At 38.8% G+C, this 15,697-nt stretch overlaps 1 protein-coding gene across 2 annotated transcripts; it reads right to left on the bottom strand.

Annotated features, from left to right (window-relative positions):
* Window positions 1–2,568: 2,568 nt before the first annotated feature.
* LOC131431745 (acyl-CoA Delta-9 desaturase-like) lies at window positions 2,569–15,697 on the bottom strand. Of its 2 annotated transcripts, none has more exons than XM_058597625.1 (5): window positions 15,207–15,697; window positions 3,718–4,005; window positions 3,523–3,653; window positions 2,969–3,464; window positions 2,569–2,908 (listed from the first exon to the last, which is right to left on the bottom strand). In XM_058597625.1, the coding sequence occupies exons 2-5, from the start codon at window positions 3,971–3,973 to the stop codon at window positions 2,697–2,699; spliced, it is 1,095 nt and encodes a 364-aa protein (XP_058453608.1). In that variant the 5' UTR covers window positions 3,974–4,005; window positions 15,207–15,697; the 3' UTR covers window positions 2,569–2,696. The 2 variants fall into 2 exon arrangements, with proteins under 2 accessions (XP_058453608.1, XP_058453613.1); XM_058597630.1 differs by lacking the exon at window positions 15,207–15,697 and adding an exon at window positions 4,129–4,147.

Below are 15,697 nucleotides of genomic sequence, written 5' to 3'. Positions count from 1 at the left end.
TTCCACAACCACCGTATTCGCCTGACTAATCTCCGTGTGATTTCTGGCTATTCAGTAAACTCAAACGACCGCTCCGGGAAAACCGTTTTGAGTCAATTGAAGACATCAAACGACAATGAATCGCTACGCCCATTAAAGGCTATTCGGGAAATTGACTTTAACAACTGTTTCGAGGGTTGGAAAAAAAGCGTTGGCACAATTGTATTGGGCCGAGGGGGATTACTTTGAGAAGGACGACATATATTTGAAAGAATAAATAAAGAATTTTAAAATTATGAACAAAGTCTTACTATGAAGTATGACCTCGTTTTGTAAACGGTGACATGGTATTAAATTTTCAAGTGGTTGGGTTTTGCACTGAGTCGATATGAACTTTGTGTGTGGCATTTCTTTGGTATGAGAAGAAAGAAGTTTGTACGATGGCGTCTCGGGTCTAACTTCTCTAAGAGTTTCTACAGTGTCTTTGGATTTATTTCATTTGATTCACAGTTTGCACACTCGAGTTTAGGGCCTGAGAATAGTCTTTACGTCTTTGTGTTCAGGAACCTTGTTGAGCCGATTTTATTTCTTTCCTCTTCTCTACTTTTATCGAACGCTACAAGGAAATTAATGCGGATAAAAACGCGGACGTATTGAAACTATAGCAAAAAAATACAAAACTTATTTTTTATCACGAAAACATACATGTTTTTATGTACTAATCGTATCTATACTTAATTATTTAGACTTCATCACGGTAGATTTATGATATAGGCCTTAAAAGTCGAGATATTCGATGAACCAAAAGAGGTATGCCATTCCAAGCGTTGCAGTTTTCAGCAGTTCTCCAGTCCGAAAAAAATCAACTCGGGCAGTAAACTTAATGAGTTAATTTCACAGAATATTCACCACAAAATGTCAAAGACATCGTCAGGTGGAATATCAAATTCATCACCATTTCAAAAAAAATAATTTGAAACATACGTCTTAAACGTACTATTCATGGAAACGGCTAAATACTTTGTACAAATAATAAATCCAAAAAACATTTCAGTTCGAGCTGAAACGAATTGTTCTTCATGTTTACATAAACATTTGGTGAAATATTATCCATATCGGTATTAGTACTCAATGAAACAACAATGACCTTTTTGTTCAGGCAATAATTTGTTGAAAATACTTCACTCACGGCCAATTCTGAAACGTTCGTGCCACTGATAAACGACTGCTTTCTTCAGAGTATCGAAACACTCTTCTCACATTTGCAATGTCGTCTTACCATTGAAACTGTTTTTAACGCAAAATTTAATGCAAACTCGTTGTTGCCAATTCAATTCCATTTTGAAAATTGTAAAAATCGTTTTAGTTTTTCCAGTGCTAGAAAGTTTTGCTCATAAAACTACTCCCGGAACTGTTTAAAAAATCGTTCGGGAAATTTCCCATTAAACTACTCAAAAATGACCCGATAAACTGCTTCAAAAACTCCGATAAACGCAGTCATCCCCATGCATAGACAGTCCCTTGAAGTTTTTGTACGGTTATGTCATATTCGTGTAAAATCTTATTGCGTACAAGAAGGCAGATAAAAATTACACAGAAATAGATTTTACTAGATTTTTAGTTTGCAAGCTTTTTTAGTGTCGGAAAACTACTATCGAACTCTAAAAAAAAAAACAAAGTTCTAGAGCATTTATGACAACGGATTCAATAACTGCTCGACTGTGAGATTTCAACCAAAAGCTTAAATTATTCGCAAAAAGACACACGGCCTAAAACAACAATCGCATTTGTTTATATGTTTTGTTGGCAACACGGAAACATCGTGAGTCAACGTGAACATATGCGAGAGAGCCAAATGAGAGACATAAAACGCGCGAAAGGAATTGAGCGAGCCACGTGGTCGATCGAACATCCTAACGCGACCAACGGTTCTTAGGCCTACAATCTGTCTTTAAATTAATTAAATAGAGGTCTAATCTAGTTATAGTTTTACGTTTCACTATCAAGTAGTATTCGATCCAAATAACAATATTATTTGAAAAGAAACATCGAAGAGATTATCGGACACGACATTTAGCATTTAGCTGCAAAACAGCGCCTACCAAGTTTTTTTATCGATCATTTTGTTTTGTCGTCGTCGCTTGATGTCGAACCAGAGATGCCGGGTTTAAATGATTGCAAAAATTCTCCAAAGATTAATTACACTTTGCAGATTCCGAGAGCAAAACGAAAAAATGACCGAATCAGTTTCAAATGTCTGCTTTTTATGTTACCTGTGTGTTAATGTCTTTGAACATCTACAAAATATCTGCAAAAACACTCGGAAATCTGAAAAAAATCTGCAGCTTATAAGGGCAATATGGAGATTTATAGACAAATCTGCACATCTGGCGTCTCTGTGCCTGTCTGCTGTCAAACCGTTTGTTTGAAACCAAATTTAACCTAGAGAGTGAGCACGAGTGCGTGTTAATTTTCGTGAGTATTTTGCGAGGAAGAAAGCATTTTCATACTTTCTTGGTGGCTTGTTCCAAGTTCTCAAACGAAAATAACATTTGAAAGCATGTCATCTTTGATAAATTATGACACCGGTTCGTGTTTAATTGGTTTTGTTCTTTCTAGAAAAAAAGTAGTGGTCTGTCACAAAAAAATCCTCAAAAATAAATTAATCGCTTCTACTAGGCCATCGAGATCCAGTCAACGGACGAACCCCGTCCGCCCTAGTGAAGTCTTTCGTTCTTCAGATAGTGCTCACGTTGCAGGTTGCACATATCTTCGGCGCCGGCTTGCTTCAGACAGTCCACGATCGGTCGACCGCTGTCCACCGCCATCGTTAAACCCTTCTTGACGGCTTCCGTTGTCATGGTCTGGAGTTTGGTGGCCATTCCCAGTGCAGCACAAACCCGTATGAATGCCGTGGTGCCACCAGAACCTGACAAAAAAAACATGATTATCGGCAAACAGCAGTAGTCATCAGATCCTAGATCCTTACCGTAGGTTCCGAATTCACCGCTTTGGTAGTCGAATGGCAACAGATAGTGATACTGTGGCCAGTAACTCTTTGTCACGATGAACACCATGTTGGAATCGCTCTGCTTGTGGTTTTTATCCAAACCCCAGACGAAGTGAGCCGAGTTGATCAACCAGGAAACATTCAGCACCAGCAGATATCGGAGCGAGAAAGCCACGAAGATTGCCGCCTGCACGGTATCACCCCAGTACTCGAGCGGGGCGTTGATCGGCAACAGCACAAACATCACCGGATAGAGAATCCAGTAGAAGCGCTTCTGGAACATTACGATCCCGTCCTCCTCCAGATCGCTCATGTCAATGTTCTGCAGCAGCTTCTCCTGGCGGGGACTCAACTTACGAATGTTGGCAAACACTTGCGCGTGCAGAAAGTCCTTGTCGCTGTAGTACGGATCGTCCGTGGTGCGGAACTGTTCATGGTGCAGTCGGTGCATGCGAACCCAGTCGTAGATGGAACCCTGACCGATGAAAATCCATTATAAAATTTGAAAGAAAATGAAAATTTTAGCATCCTACCTGTCCGGCCATAGTTTGAAACAGCATCAGGGTAAACCGTAGGAATGTGGATGCCTGGTAGGCTTTGTGTGCCCATAGTCTATGGGCACCTGCCGTAACGCCTAGTATTCCACATAAGGTTAGGAATGATGCTGTAAAATACAAACACACATAAAGTAAAAACCCGGAATCAACTACAACGGAAATACGACTTACTGAAAACGAACGTTATCGCTGAGGTGTGCGAAAATAGGACAAAAATTCCGTACACTCCGAGAATGTTCAGGTGGATGTAGAACAGCACCGACGGCCAGCTAGCCTCCCTTTTGGTATCCCGTGATGAACTGACTGATGACGTCTTCCCGTCCGTTGGCGTTGGTGAGCTGCTGGCCGCATCGTTGCTTCCCGCCGTCATCGTTTGGAAACCGTTGTTCTCGGACCCAATGTTTGGGGACGCCTCAGCCGTTGACATTGCTCCGATCCCCGGTGCCGGTGCGATTCGATCTGTTGGAAAAGACAACGAAAAAACAATGTCATATTTTCGGAATTTCATGGGCTGTCAGACTGGAACTGGTTTCTCCTGAACTATGCTTTCGCGTTAAATGTCGACCTTGACGGTTTTGTTACCGGTGGTTATCCATTGTTCCCGTGCAATTATCGCCTAGCGGCTTCTTCGACATGTCGTTACGCAGGGCCACATGGTGAACCGGTTATTCGGTTCGTCGTCAACAACACACAGATATGGAGGAAGGTGATTGCATTTTTGCATTCAAAGTTGTTGTTTTTGTTGTTGTTGTTGTTCGTGGGCGGAACGAGCGATAGGCGATTTCTCTGGGAAAATATATCGTATAAAATCGCTAAGCAAACCGGCTGTAAACAATTGCTCGGTTGTGAGTTTGCATTTGTTTAGATTACAACGTTCTCGAATGACACTGCAACTTCCGAACAGCGCACACGCCGCAATCTAGTGAGCTTCGACAATTGAAATACACGATCAACGCTAATTAATACTTTGACACTGTTTACCGGTGCTATCGATTTCGGCCTGGCGACTCGAAGGGTTGCGCCGGATATCGACAGACATGAAAAGTTTTCTGACCCTAAGAGGTTACGTTCATTATCAATCGTTTGTCATCCCCCCATTTTCAATGCGATTGACCGGATCAGATCGAGAGATGGTTGGTCCGATAAATTAATTACGTTTATACGATAATTCGTTTGCAACCCAGCAGTAACCCGATGATCGACGCTAGTGAGGACTAAGTGTTAATTATAAAATTAATTCGTGATAGTTGTTCACTCAATGGAAACTGTACAGATCCGATAAACTTGCGTCCGTAGGTGCTGCACTCGGTAAACAAAGGCGTGCTTTCGAAGCGTTTCTAATATACAACAACACATATTATATAATTTCATAATACTGTTCGGCTGTTGAAAGTTCTTCCAGTTCGTCTCGAAACAGCAGTAGAATAGAGCAGTACTGAAAAAAAGTTAGTCGTACAATGAAAAACAAACGGCATTGAATTGTGTTCGGTTCCCACATTATTGACTATAACACTTCAGGAGAGGTCAATCTCGTCATTCGCTCTAAGTTGTCAATGTACGTGAGGTTAGTTACATTGACCGATCATTTAAGCATATCAAATTAAGATATCGGTGCATTATACTGTATATTCATGTTCTGTTAACCCCAGAAAGTACCGACACCGACACCGATCTATTACTATTTGTACGCTAAAAACCTGATGATTAAGAATTGCTACTGAATCTCGGCAGGAAAAATTGCCGAAATTCGCACAGCCTAGAGCTCGGCAAAATGTTTAATTACTAAGAATCTCAGCAGTCCGAGAATTGGTAACTGTCAATTATTACCGTGGCCTCGGTAAAAGCGTTCGGTATTGAACCATGAATTGCCGAGTCATCTATACTAGAGCGTGGAAAAGATTTTACTTTATTGTTGTTTGAAATAATTAACACAAAATATGTGTTTGGAAAAGGAGATGTTTTATTAATACTAATTTTAATTCAGAATTTAAGAAAGAAAATCAAATTTACGAATGAAAACAGTTGTTTTAGTGTTCCTCTACACACTTAAACCCAATTCTCCAGTTCGGTAAAGTAAAATGCCGAAACAGATCGGAAGCTCACAATTTTGCTGATTCCTCAGTAATCAACATTATGTTTTCCGAGATTCGATTGGTAGATTTACTGAAGTTTGTGCAAAGTGCATCTGTTTGCGCAAATTTGGCAAAATTTTGTGCTGAACTCATCGCTGTTTAGCAAATGCTTTTGCCGAAACCTCAAAATAGGTGTTCAGTTTTGCCGAACTTCGGCAAGACAACTGTCATTTACGTTTTACATTTCAGCTTGGCACTACGCAGTTAGTTCCTGACGAATTATTTCGGAGATAATTACCGGTGGTCATTGGAAAAAAAGGAATTATTCCAAAAGGGGAATCTAAGATGTATTCAGTATGTGTAATAACTACAAATTATTGTTGTTGGCGATACGCCCTTATTCTCAATAACGTCGTATCGTTTTTTCGCTCGTATTTCATTTTTATTCCCCATAACGCTAGCAAAATCAAAGGTAGCTATGATTCGATCGAACCACATTCGATCGAAAAATCAATACGCCGTTATTCAGAATAAGGGCGTATATATAGAAAGCTTCCTTTCTGCTTTCTTTGTCGGGAAGGCATTATAGGTTATGTCGAAGAACTTCGATGGCGTGTCAACCAACAAATGCGACAATCAGCGTTTAGTTCAGATTGTATATTTTACAATTGTGCGTCTTCTAAACATATGTAATGTAATGTATATTTTATGTATGTTAAAACCGAATGTAAACATTGTCACTCATCTCGGTTCTGTTTAACGAGTTGTTGGTTAAAATGGGAAAACTGTGTTTTATTGAAAATTGTCGGAGAAAATCTCCAGTCGTATCGTTATTTAAATTTCCGAAGCATACAGAGTGAAATAAAGTTCTACACAATAAGTATAGTCTTGGTAATGCGTATCATTTCGTTCTTCTTTCGGTACTTGATACCTTGACAAAGCAGCTTGTTCGATGCAAGCTGTTAAGAATAAAGAGACAAAATATTTGTCGAGAGAGGATGAATTTTTCAATAAATCTTTCACAACAATGTTTGCTCATTTCTTCCATATATTCGTTAACCATAGATTTTGATTCTTTCACACTCTGACTTTTCGTAGTACAGAACGTCGGAAATCTACTCTGTTAGCACTTGGAATTTCGAGTTTTCCGAGGTTCTTTATTGCACTAGAAAGTAATCGTAGGTACCTTACGCGAAATGTACATTGTAACTTCCAATTAACTGCTATAATGAATATCTGCTGTAATCTGTCCTCTCGCGATTATTTTAAATACACGAGAGATCATGCCGATTACTTCAACACAAACAGAATATTAAGTGTAACATAAAATCTCTATATATACAAATGAGCTAACGAAAACGAATCGAAAGGGATCTCACGATTTTTCATTATAAATATGATGATGGGAACTCAGCAGTGCAACCAGTTTATCATCATAGTTGCTAGTTTCATGGAGGACCGTGAATGTGTGCCAAAAAAAGATCGTGACTGTCATGGCTGGAAATTCGTTTGTGGTAACATTGCGATGATAAAAAGGTTACTATTACACTACCAATTTTTTTATACACATATGACAGCTGAATACTGGAACTAGAGCTGAGCTCTGGACCTGAACCAACCGGAATGATGCACTTGCTTTACTTCCTGCTCAGTCAACTGCGCAGGCTAAAAGGATGATAAATTGATAATCATATTTTAGATGGCATGTATCAAAAATTATGTTGATACATTACGTCACGACAAAAAGTAACAGGTAGTTGTAAAAATATCATTATATTTTCCATATTTGCAATACAAACAGTGCTGAGTTCGGTACTGATTATTTGCCGAACGTACTCAAAGTGACCGCAGCGGTAATTCCAAAGTAACAAACTGTTATCAACTTCCAGTTCGCACGGTCACACCGAACCACGAATATTTGAACATACGCTACGCTTCTACCGCAAATGTCAAGCGACAGCGCTCACTCATGATGTATTTCCCGGAGAGAATCACGGGGAATCGTCCGCTGCTTTTCGAATTTCAAGCAGTCTCGTCTTTTATCTATCCGCGCAGTATCACTTTAGCACCTGTTTCCAAATTGATGCCAATGTTTTTTTTTCTCGGATGCACGGGTGCGGAATCGGAATCGGCGAGGTGCGGTCGGTAACATATCATCGTCTCGGGCGAAGGCTAGGGTATTTCGTTCTTTCAAGGTCCGGTCCGGCGGCTGAGCTAAGCTGAACTGAGCTAATCAAAACCGAACGAAGCGTTCAAACGATGATCGCATCGATATTTATTTCAATTGACGATTGGATCGTTAGCCTGTAATTGAGTTGAAATTTACTACCCTGCCTGGTTTAACCTCGCCAACCAACAACCATTTCCGATCTGAAAGATACCGAAAAACTCGTGCAATCGAGAAGGATCTTGGGAAAAGACGCCATCAAACACGCTCTGGTGAACACAGTTTTGCATGGATTCGTCAGTGTTACCACACAAATTTTCACAAACTTGACCTAGCGCAAAAAATAAAATCAGCTGTACAAGTATGTAACATATTATAAAACTTTGAAATTGCCAATTTTTCGGTCAGCCAGCGACGAAGTTTAATTTCAGTTGGTGTGCAACATCACTTTATTTTATAGCAGCTATATCAAGCAATTGATCGAAGCAACCAGCGATAAAACAAAATGTGCAAACCTTGCCTCTTACATACTAATTTCCTACTAGTCGTAATTCGGTACAATTCTACGAGTATTTGTTTGCTCTCCAGTGATCAGAAAACTCTACGAGCAGCAGTTAATTAGAATGCTTTAATAGCGTGTAAATCTGATGAATGCGAGATCGAATTAATCAGCATCAGCCATTCATTCGTGTTGGTATCGGACTGCACGTGTCAGAACCACGCTTCCGCGGAAGCACTCGAAACAGCATCGACGCAATTGCATTTCTCGTGAATCCCCGAGTTGAGCTGAGGCTGGGAAGTCGAGGAAGGTACTGAGAAGCTGGGCCAACAAACTACCTCTATCTTTCAGGGTCACCGTTGGTTGCCTTGTTGATGCAGGTCCGTTGTCGACTCGGACGCCGTTGCACCCGGGAATGGTCGATGCACTTTGCCATAATCCTTTCACTTTTGTCCGATTCAGTTCCTTTTGGTTCTTCTTCCTCGTGCTTGGTTTGGGTTTGGGTGATTATTCCGGAAAAAAATGGGCTCGCTCGAAGGTTTTTTTTGGTTTGCGACCGGAATGGGCGGCATCGTCATCGTTCAGTTACCGTAACCAGAACAGTAAGTTTTGAAGTCGTTCCCAAGTCAATGAACTTATTCGATTCTGGTAAGGACTTCTTATTATTTTCTTTAGGCGCAGAAATGGAATGTCGGTAGAAGAATATACGAATGGGTGTAGTGGTCGCTCTGGTGTAGGCACGCTTCAAATCCCTCCAGAAGTTTCTTTTTTTTACATAAAACAAGGACGAAAATGAATATTAACTTGAGTGATAACTAACGCTCGTATCCGTACTGTATTTTTGAGCTAAATACTGCGTACTGTTTTATACCCTCAAATGTACTGTATTGTAATTTGTACTGTATTTCTACACTGAAATGTACCGTATTTTTCACACTAAAAATAATACAAAATTTTAAATCTTTGACGCATCGAATTTCGATATGTGGCAGTACGTAGCGAATGTGAATGAGAACACAACAATTTTTTCATGAATAATTCTTGTTCAGACCGCGTCACAATTAGCAAAATTTTGATGATTAAAAATAAGAAAAAAAGAAAATATACTCTAAATCAAAATGCGAATACAACTGTGTTATGAAAAGCGCAAAAAACGCTATCGCAGAGACGAGACTCGAACCCGTAGCTAGCTGCTATCTAGGGAAATCGTTTTGCCAATTGAGCTACCCTGCATATGAAACACACGTAAAAACCCGATCAACACATCGTATCTAAATTATTTCTCTTTTTGATACTTGTTAGAAAATTTTGATATTTTAACTACTAACGAGACCAGACTTGTTTCATCACTTGCTATGAAAACACCTTTTTTATTATAAACTTGTTACGGCTTGTTGATCGGGAACAGACTAATTGAGGGACGAAACAACTGGCGGAGAGGTTGCTGTAGAGAAATGACTACAAATGAACACCGTGGTACCCGAGCACAGCTAAACATGCTCGGTTCTTTTGTTCAGTTAGACTGTTTTTTTCGTGTGTTTCACATGCAGGATAGTTTAATTGGCAAAACGGTGCGGTGGCTTTTTCGCCATTTCCATTACATAGTTGTATTCGCATGTCATTTTTTCAATCTGTTTTCCTCGTAAGATACTGACAAAATTTATTTGTTTTTCTTTTTTATTCACTATTTTTAGAAAAATGCGTACGGTAAAATGTACTGTATTTTTAAAGTCGATGTACTGTATTTTCTTGATTTTTATTATCTACTCATGGCACCAATGTTGCTCGAATATCAAAAATACAACGAATGTCTATGAACATCGCTCGCTTTCCTTCGCCTTTGTTCGATAATCGTTCTGGTATTCGGACTTGTCCGTATATTCGGGCGCGAACGAAGCCGATGCTGCTTCGTTACTCGCACGAATATCTATTCCTTGCAGTTGTTATTCGCATTGGACATACCTCCGAATGACTTAACGCGAATATCGAACGAATATTCATACAGCGATCATCGCCAAACCTAATTCGCGATGATCGTTCGTGCTGTCTTTGAAACATGCAAATTAAGATGTTTCCCCCCGCACTATTACCATAGTCTTATGTGTATGTGATGAACCATATTCCAGCATTCTCCCATTGCTGCTACGCAACGAGATAGGATGAATTTATTAGATGAAGAATGCTTCGCGAAGAATGGAAACCAACGATCTTCGCCGTGACGCTATTCGAACCAATTCGAAGAATAAAATAAATGAACGAATGACAAACGAATGTATAAAACGAACATGCACGATGTATACCAGCAGCGAAGAATGGATTAGTATATTCGGGTTCTCTACGATTATTGCTTATTCCTTTCGCACCCTTCTCTCTTTCGAGCAGTGAATAGTTCAACGTTGTTCGAGACTGGCATATTCGAAGGCAGTATAATCACAGCGAGGAAGATGAATGAATTAGTTACACGAAGAATATTTGCAACATTGCATGGCACACTTTATTTGAAATGATAACAATGCAATTAATCTCGCGCTCCACCAAGCGGTGAGTGCGGTCATTTTAGAAAGTACCGGGAACGCACCAGATTTTTTTAAATTTTTGTAGGCACATACATGTCTTTATTATTTATCTTTGATGTTACTGTGATGTCCCTCGTGAATCGCAAGAGTGATCCTTATTGATATATAATATATTTGATCATGCGGGTGACAATTTTATGTATTCTGTTTAGCTATTTTAGCTCTGAATTCAACCTCACAAATATCACTTTAAGCTCTTTTGCTAGTTGGAGACAAGGTATGCTTTAACTATTTTCTTCTGATCGGAATGGCATACTTTTTATTAGTTCATTGTTAAAAATCAAAGAAAATCGTCGATAAACATACACCCTCATTGAACATAACTCAAACCTTAGAGGGGGGAGGTGGTGCAAATATTTGGCATGTTAAAAATGTTAAAAAGCATCATTCGAACAACATTTTGTAATTTTTTCGTGGAAAAATATTGAGAAATAAGTCGCTGAAGAGGTATTTTTGAGGACGCTTCTAGAAAATCATGATTTGTGGTGTCCGGCGTATCTCAGCGCAGAATTGAACAAATGAACGCAACATGATCAGAGTAGAAGTTTTCTAGACCCCAACGTTTCTGTTTGATTTTTTTTTAATTTTTAAAATTTTTGGTGGTTGGCCACAGTGAAAACTAGGATTTTTCACGAAAAAATAGACCATTTTGTAGCTGGTAAACCTCCCCAAAGTAACAAACAACGAAAAGGAAAATTTGGGGTCTGGTTTTTTATATGTAGAAAGTGTGTGCAAAATTTGAAAAAAATTAGTGCAGTAGTTTTTGAATGACGATGGACACGGACTTTAAAACCCTGCTTTCGAAGCAAACGCGTTTAAAGGTTTTTGTCTATTAAATCAATGGAAACAATTAATTACTCCAGGGAGTAATTCCAAAAATTTTATTCTTTCTTTTATAATTTATTACAACGAAACATTTGAAGAATGTTTTGTCAAGTTTTGAAGTCAATCGAAGTAGAAATTTTGGGCCTGTGCGCCAAGCTCTTGCTTCTTCGTAGAATGAGACAGCCATAGATAAAGGTCCAGAGTTTCGTTCCAATAGGCTTGAAAATTTCACAGAAAATTCTTCAAATATTTTACTATACGAAAATATAAAGAAAATAATAAATGATTTTTCAAAAGTGTTAGACCCTACCCGCCCCTTAAGTGACACACCACTAAAATTCATAAAAAGTGCACTTATTTCAAAATTAGTTGAAGTCAATCTTTTTCCCATTTAAAGCGCAAAAAGTGAACCAAAACCATTTCCTTTTACCCGGTTTGGAGTTGAAATTAAATGGTTTTGATATTCATATGTTAGACGTCTCACTTATCATAATTGAAATCACAAAATTTCTATTGAAAACACTATGATGAACTATGATTTATGATTGCCCGGTTTTAAAAATCGGATCTAGAAACGGCAATGAAATACGAAGTGTTCTTGCATTCCTGAATTCGATTAGAATATTCCGATAATGAAAACGCACCGAACTGCAAGAAGTGTTTTTTCACTCAAATGTTTGAAAACTCCACACTTACTCTAATGTATCAATAAATGCGAGAGAACTCATGGCATATGTTAGGTAAATTTTACTTAAATCCATATTCAAATTTTGACATATTGTTCCACACGCTCTTTGAACATAACTCATGGTTTGAGTTGCGATTATTCAAATTCATAAACTGGAACAATATGTCAAAATTTGAGTATGGATTTTAGTAAAATAAACTCGTTGCCATGAGTTCTCTCGCATTTATACAAACATTACAGCAAATGTTGAATTTGTAAACCATTCAGAGAAAAATATTCTTCTTGCAGTTCAGTGCGTTTTCATTATCGGAATATTCAAATCGAATTCAGGAATGCAAGAACACGTCGTTTTTCATTGCCGTTTCTAGATCCGGTTCTAAAAACATGAATCAACGTCAATCATAACAGTTCGGCTGAAAAGTTCGTATCGTTTAATAGAATCACACATTTTTCTGCCAAAATTCGTTTTTATTATTCAACATAATTGCCATCAGAGGCGATACAACGATTATAGCGATCTTCTAACTTTTCGATACCATTTTTGTAGTACGATTTGTCCTTTGCCTCAAAATAGGCCTCAGTTTCAGCGATTACCTCTTCATTGCTTCTAAATTTTTTACCAGCGAGCATTCTCTTGAGGTCTGAGAACAGGAAAAAGTCACTGGGGGCCAAATCTGGAGAATACGGTGGATGAGGGAGCAATTCGAAGCCCAATTCGTTCAATTTCAGCATGGTTTTCATCGACTTGTGACACGGTCTTGATGAAACAAAACTTGTTTTTTTTCTTCAAATGAGGCCGTTTTTATGAAATTTCGTCCTTCAAACGCTCTAATAACGCTATATAATAGTCACTGTTGATGGTTTTTCCCTTTTCAAGGTAGTCGATGAAAATTATACCATGCGAATCCCAAAATACAGACGCCATAACCTTACCGGCCGATTGTTGAGTCTTTCCACGCTTTGGGTTCGGTTCATCGCGTGCAGTCCACTCAGCTGACTGTCGATTGGACTCCGGAGTGAAGTGATGGAGCCATGTTTCGTCCATTGTTATATATCGACGAAAAAAATCGGTTTTATTTCGATATAACAGCTCCAAACACTGCTCAGAATCATCAATTGGTTGTTGTTTTTGATCGATTGTGAGCTCACGCGGCACCCATTTTGCACAAAGCTAATATGTCCAACACGTTCCTTTAATATCTTTAGGGTGTCAGCTATCTCGATCAACTTCACTTTACGGTCATTGAAAATCATTTTGTGGATTTTTTTCACGTTTTCATCGGTAACAGCCTCTTTTGGACGTCCACTGCGTTCATCGTCTCCGGTGCTCATATGACCAGTACGAAATTTTGCAAACCACTTACGATTGTTGCTCTGGATAACACTCATCAAGCCATTTTTTGGTATCAGCGGCACTTTTTTTCATCAAAAAGTAGTGTTTCATCAACACACGAAATTCCTTTTTTTCCATTTTTTCACAATAACAAAAGTAGCTTCACTCAAAATGCAATATCTCACAATAATCAGACAGCTGTCAAATTTATACACGTATCTTTTGAAGGTTGGTACTAACTGAAAATGGTATGGATTTAATTCTAGTGGCGCCCTCTCATAGAAACGATACGAACTTTTCAGCCGATCTGTTAGATGTTTTGTGGTTTCAATTAGGCTTAGTGAAAAGCGCAATATAAGGATATCAAAACTCCAAGCCGTTTAAAAGGAAACGGTTTTTTTCAAAAGCAAGAAGAATAACTTTGTATTTGAAAATTAACGAAGAAAAATTTCTTCATTTTGAGAGCAAGGAACTCAAATTTTGAGTTGAACTTACTGAAATTTTGAACAAAATATTTTTTTTCTTATTTTGAGTACAAATTACTCAAGTTTTGACAATTTCGTCCCTTAACGCAAAAATGAGTAGATAGGTGGTAACTCAAGTTTAGAGTACATGCACTTTTTATGAATTTGAGTGATGTGTCACTCAATTTTGAGTTATGTTCAATGAGAGTGCAGTTTATGAATTTGAGTAACTGCAACTCCAAGCCATGAGTTATGTAGAAAAAAGCGTCGCAAAAATACCATGGTTACACTACAACGCCGGAAGAAAATAAACAAGTTCATAAGTTCTGAGCAGAAGATTGTTCGGTTCAATTGCTTCTAACGCGAATTGAAACGTATCACACTAATTAAATACTAGGTTAGTCGAATATAATAAGTTACTTCTACATCAAAATTCAAATGTCGCGGAATGTGATGCAAAATCGTTCGATATCATGCATTTTTGAACTCGATTTGTTAGTAATATGAAATCAAATATCGTCATAGTTACGGCACCTTTAGCGACATGACGTTTACTGTTTCGGTTCAATTAGTCATTGAACACGGCTGACGGTGAACCGAGTTCATCGAGGGGTCCCACCTGAAGGGTATATGAAAAATCATTGACCATTCTATCTTGAGTTTTGTTTAGTAGTAAAAAAAATACAAGCGTATCGTTTACCAGTTCTAAATTTGACAGCTAAACTGTTCGAATAAATAAAATGGAAACGGATACGTCTCGAGGTTCCGAACATGCTCTAAAAAGCATTGTGGTAAAAATTCAAAATTATTTCATAATTTTTTCATAAATCACGGTACACGACCGAACGACCGCGAGACTGCAGGAAGGATTGTTCGGAAATCTTTCAAAATTAGCATACGCACGTTTGTCACCGGCGAAGCACGAGATGGGATTCCGGTTTTAAATTTCTAAATTTATTCATGCTGATTCGCAGAACAGTCAAATGAATAAGGCATTATTTTTTTCTATTTTTGGGTAGAACTTACTGTTGCTTACCTTATGGTTCAGCGATATCCGTGTCTTGAATGGATCCTGATCGGAAGGTGCGCCGATCGACGTTACCAGAGTCGACAGGGGCGTCGATTTAATCGCTGCTAATTGATGGCTTGTGAGATACCTGAGATGCTGCGGTGAGAGAGAAGATCCGGACCGAGTCTCAGCCACTCTCACCAATTCATATGTTCTAACAGATAAAACAAACCGTCACATGCAATTTTTGTCTTATCGCGAGTAGTTTTTCGTTTTTTTCCACTAAACTTTCAACTAAACGCGAATTCTATCAAAGACAAATAACAATCACAAAGTGGTACTCGACGATGTCCATCCGGTACCGTCGCGGGTTCTGTTCTCGGAGTTTGGAGTTCTCGCAGTTCTCGACCGACTGGGCGGCTGTTGGTTCAGGGCGGGATGACGACCGTTCGACGCGAATGTTCAAGTGCGAATAAGCAACCGATAAGACGTCCCAGGTATCGAAGCGACAGCCGTCA

Source organism: Malaya genurostris, chromosome 1 (genome assembly GCF_030247185.1).
Source record: "Malaya genurostris strain Urasoe2022 chromosome 1, Malgen_1.1, whole genome shotgun sequence".
NCBI lineage: Eukaryota > Metazoa > Arthropoda > Insecta > Diptera > Culicidae > Malaya > Malaya genurostris.
The sequence above is the reverse complement of the archived record's forward strand: the minus strand, read 5'-3'. Positions and strand labels throughout refer to the sequence as shown.

Coding starts and splice junctions, on each gene's coding strand:
- LOC131431745 (XM_058597625.1), bottom strand. CDS start 3,973: ATGTCAACGGCTGAGGCGTCCCCAAACATTGGGTCCGAGAACAACGGT. Junction 3,654..3,717: donor AGCGATAACGTTCGTTTTCA/GTAAGTCGTATT, acceptor TGTATTTTACAG/CATCATTCCTAACCTTATGT. Junction 2,909..2,968: donor CGGTGAATTCGGAACCTACG/GTAAGGATCTAG, acceptor TTTTTTTGTCAG/GTTCTGGTGGCACCACGGCA.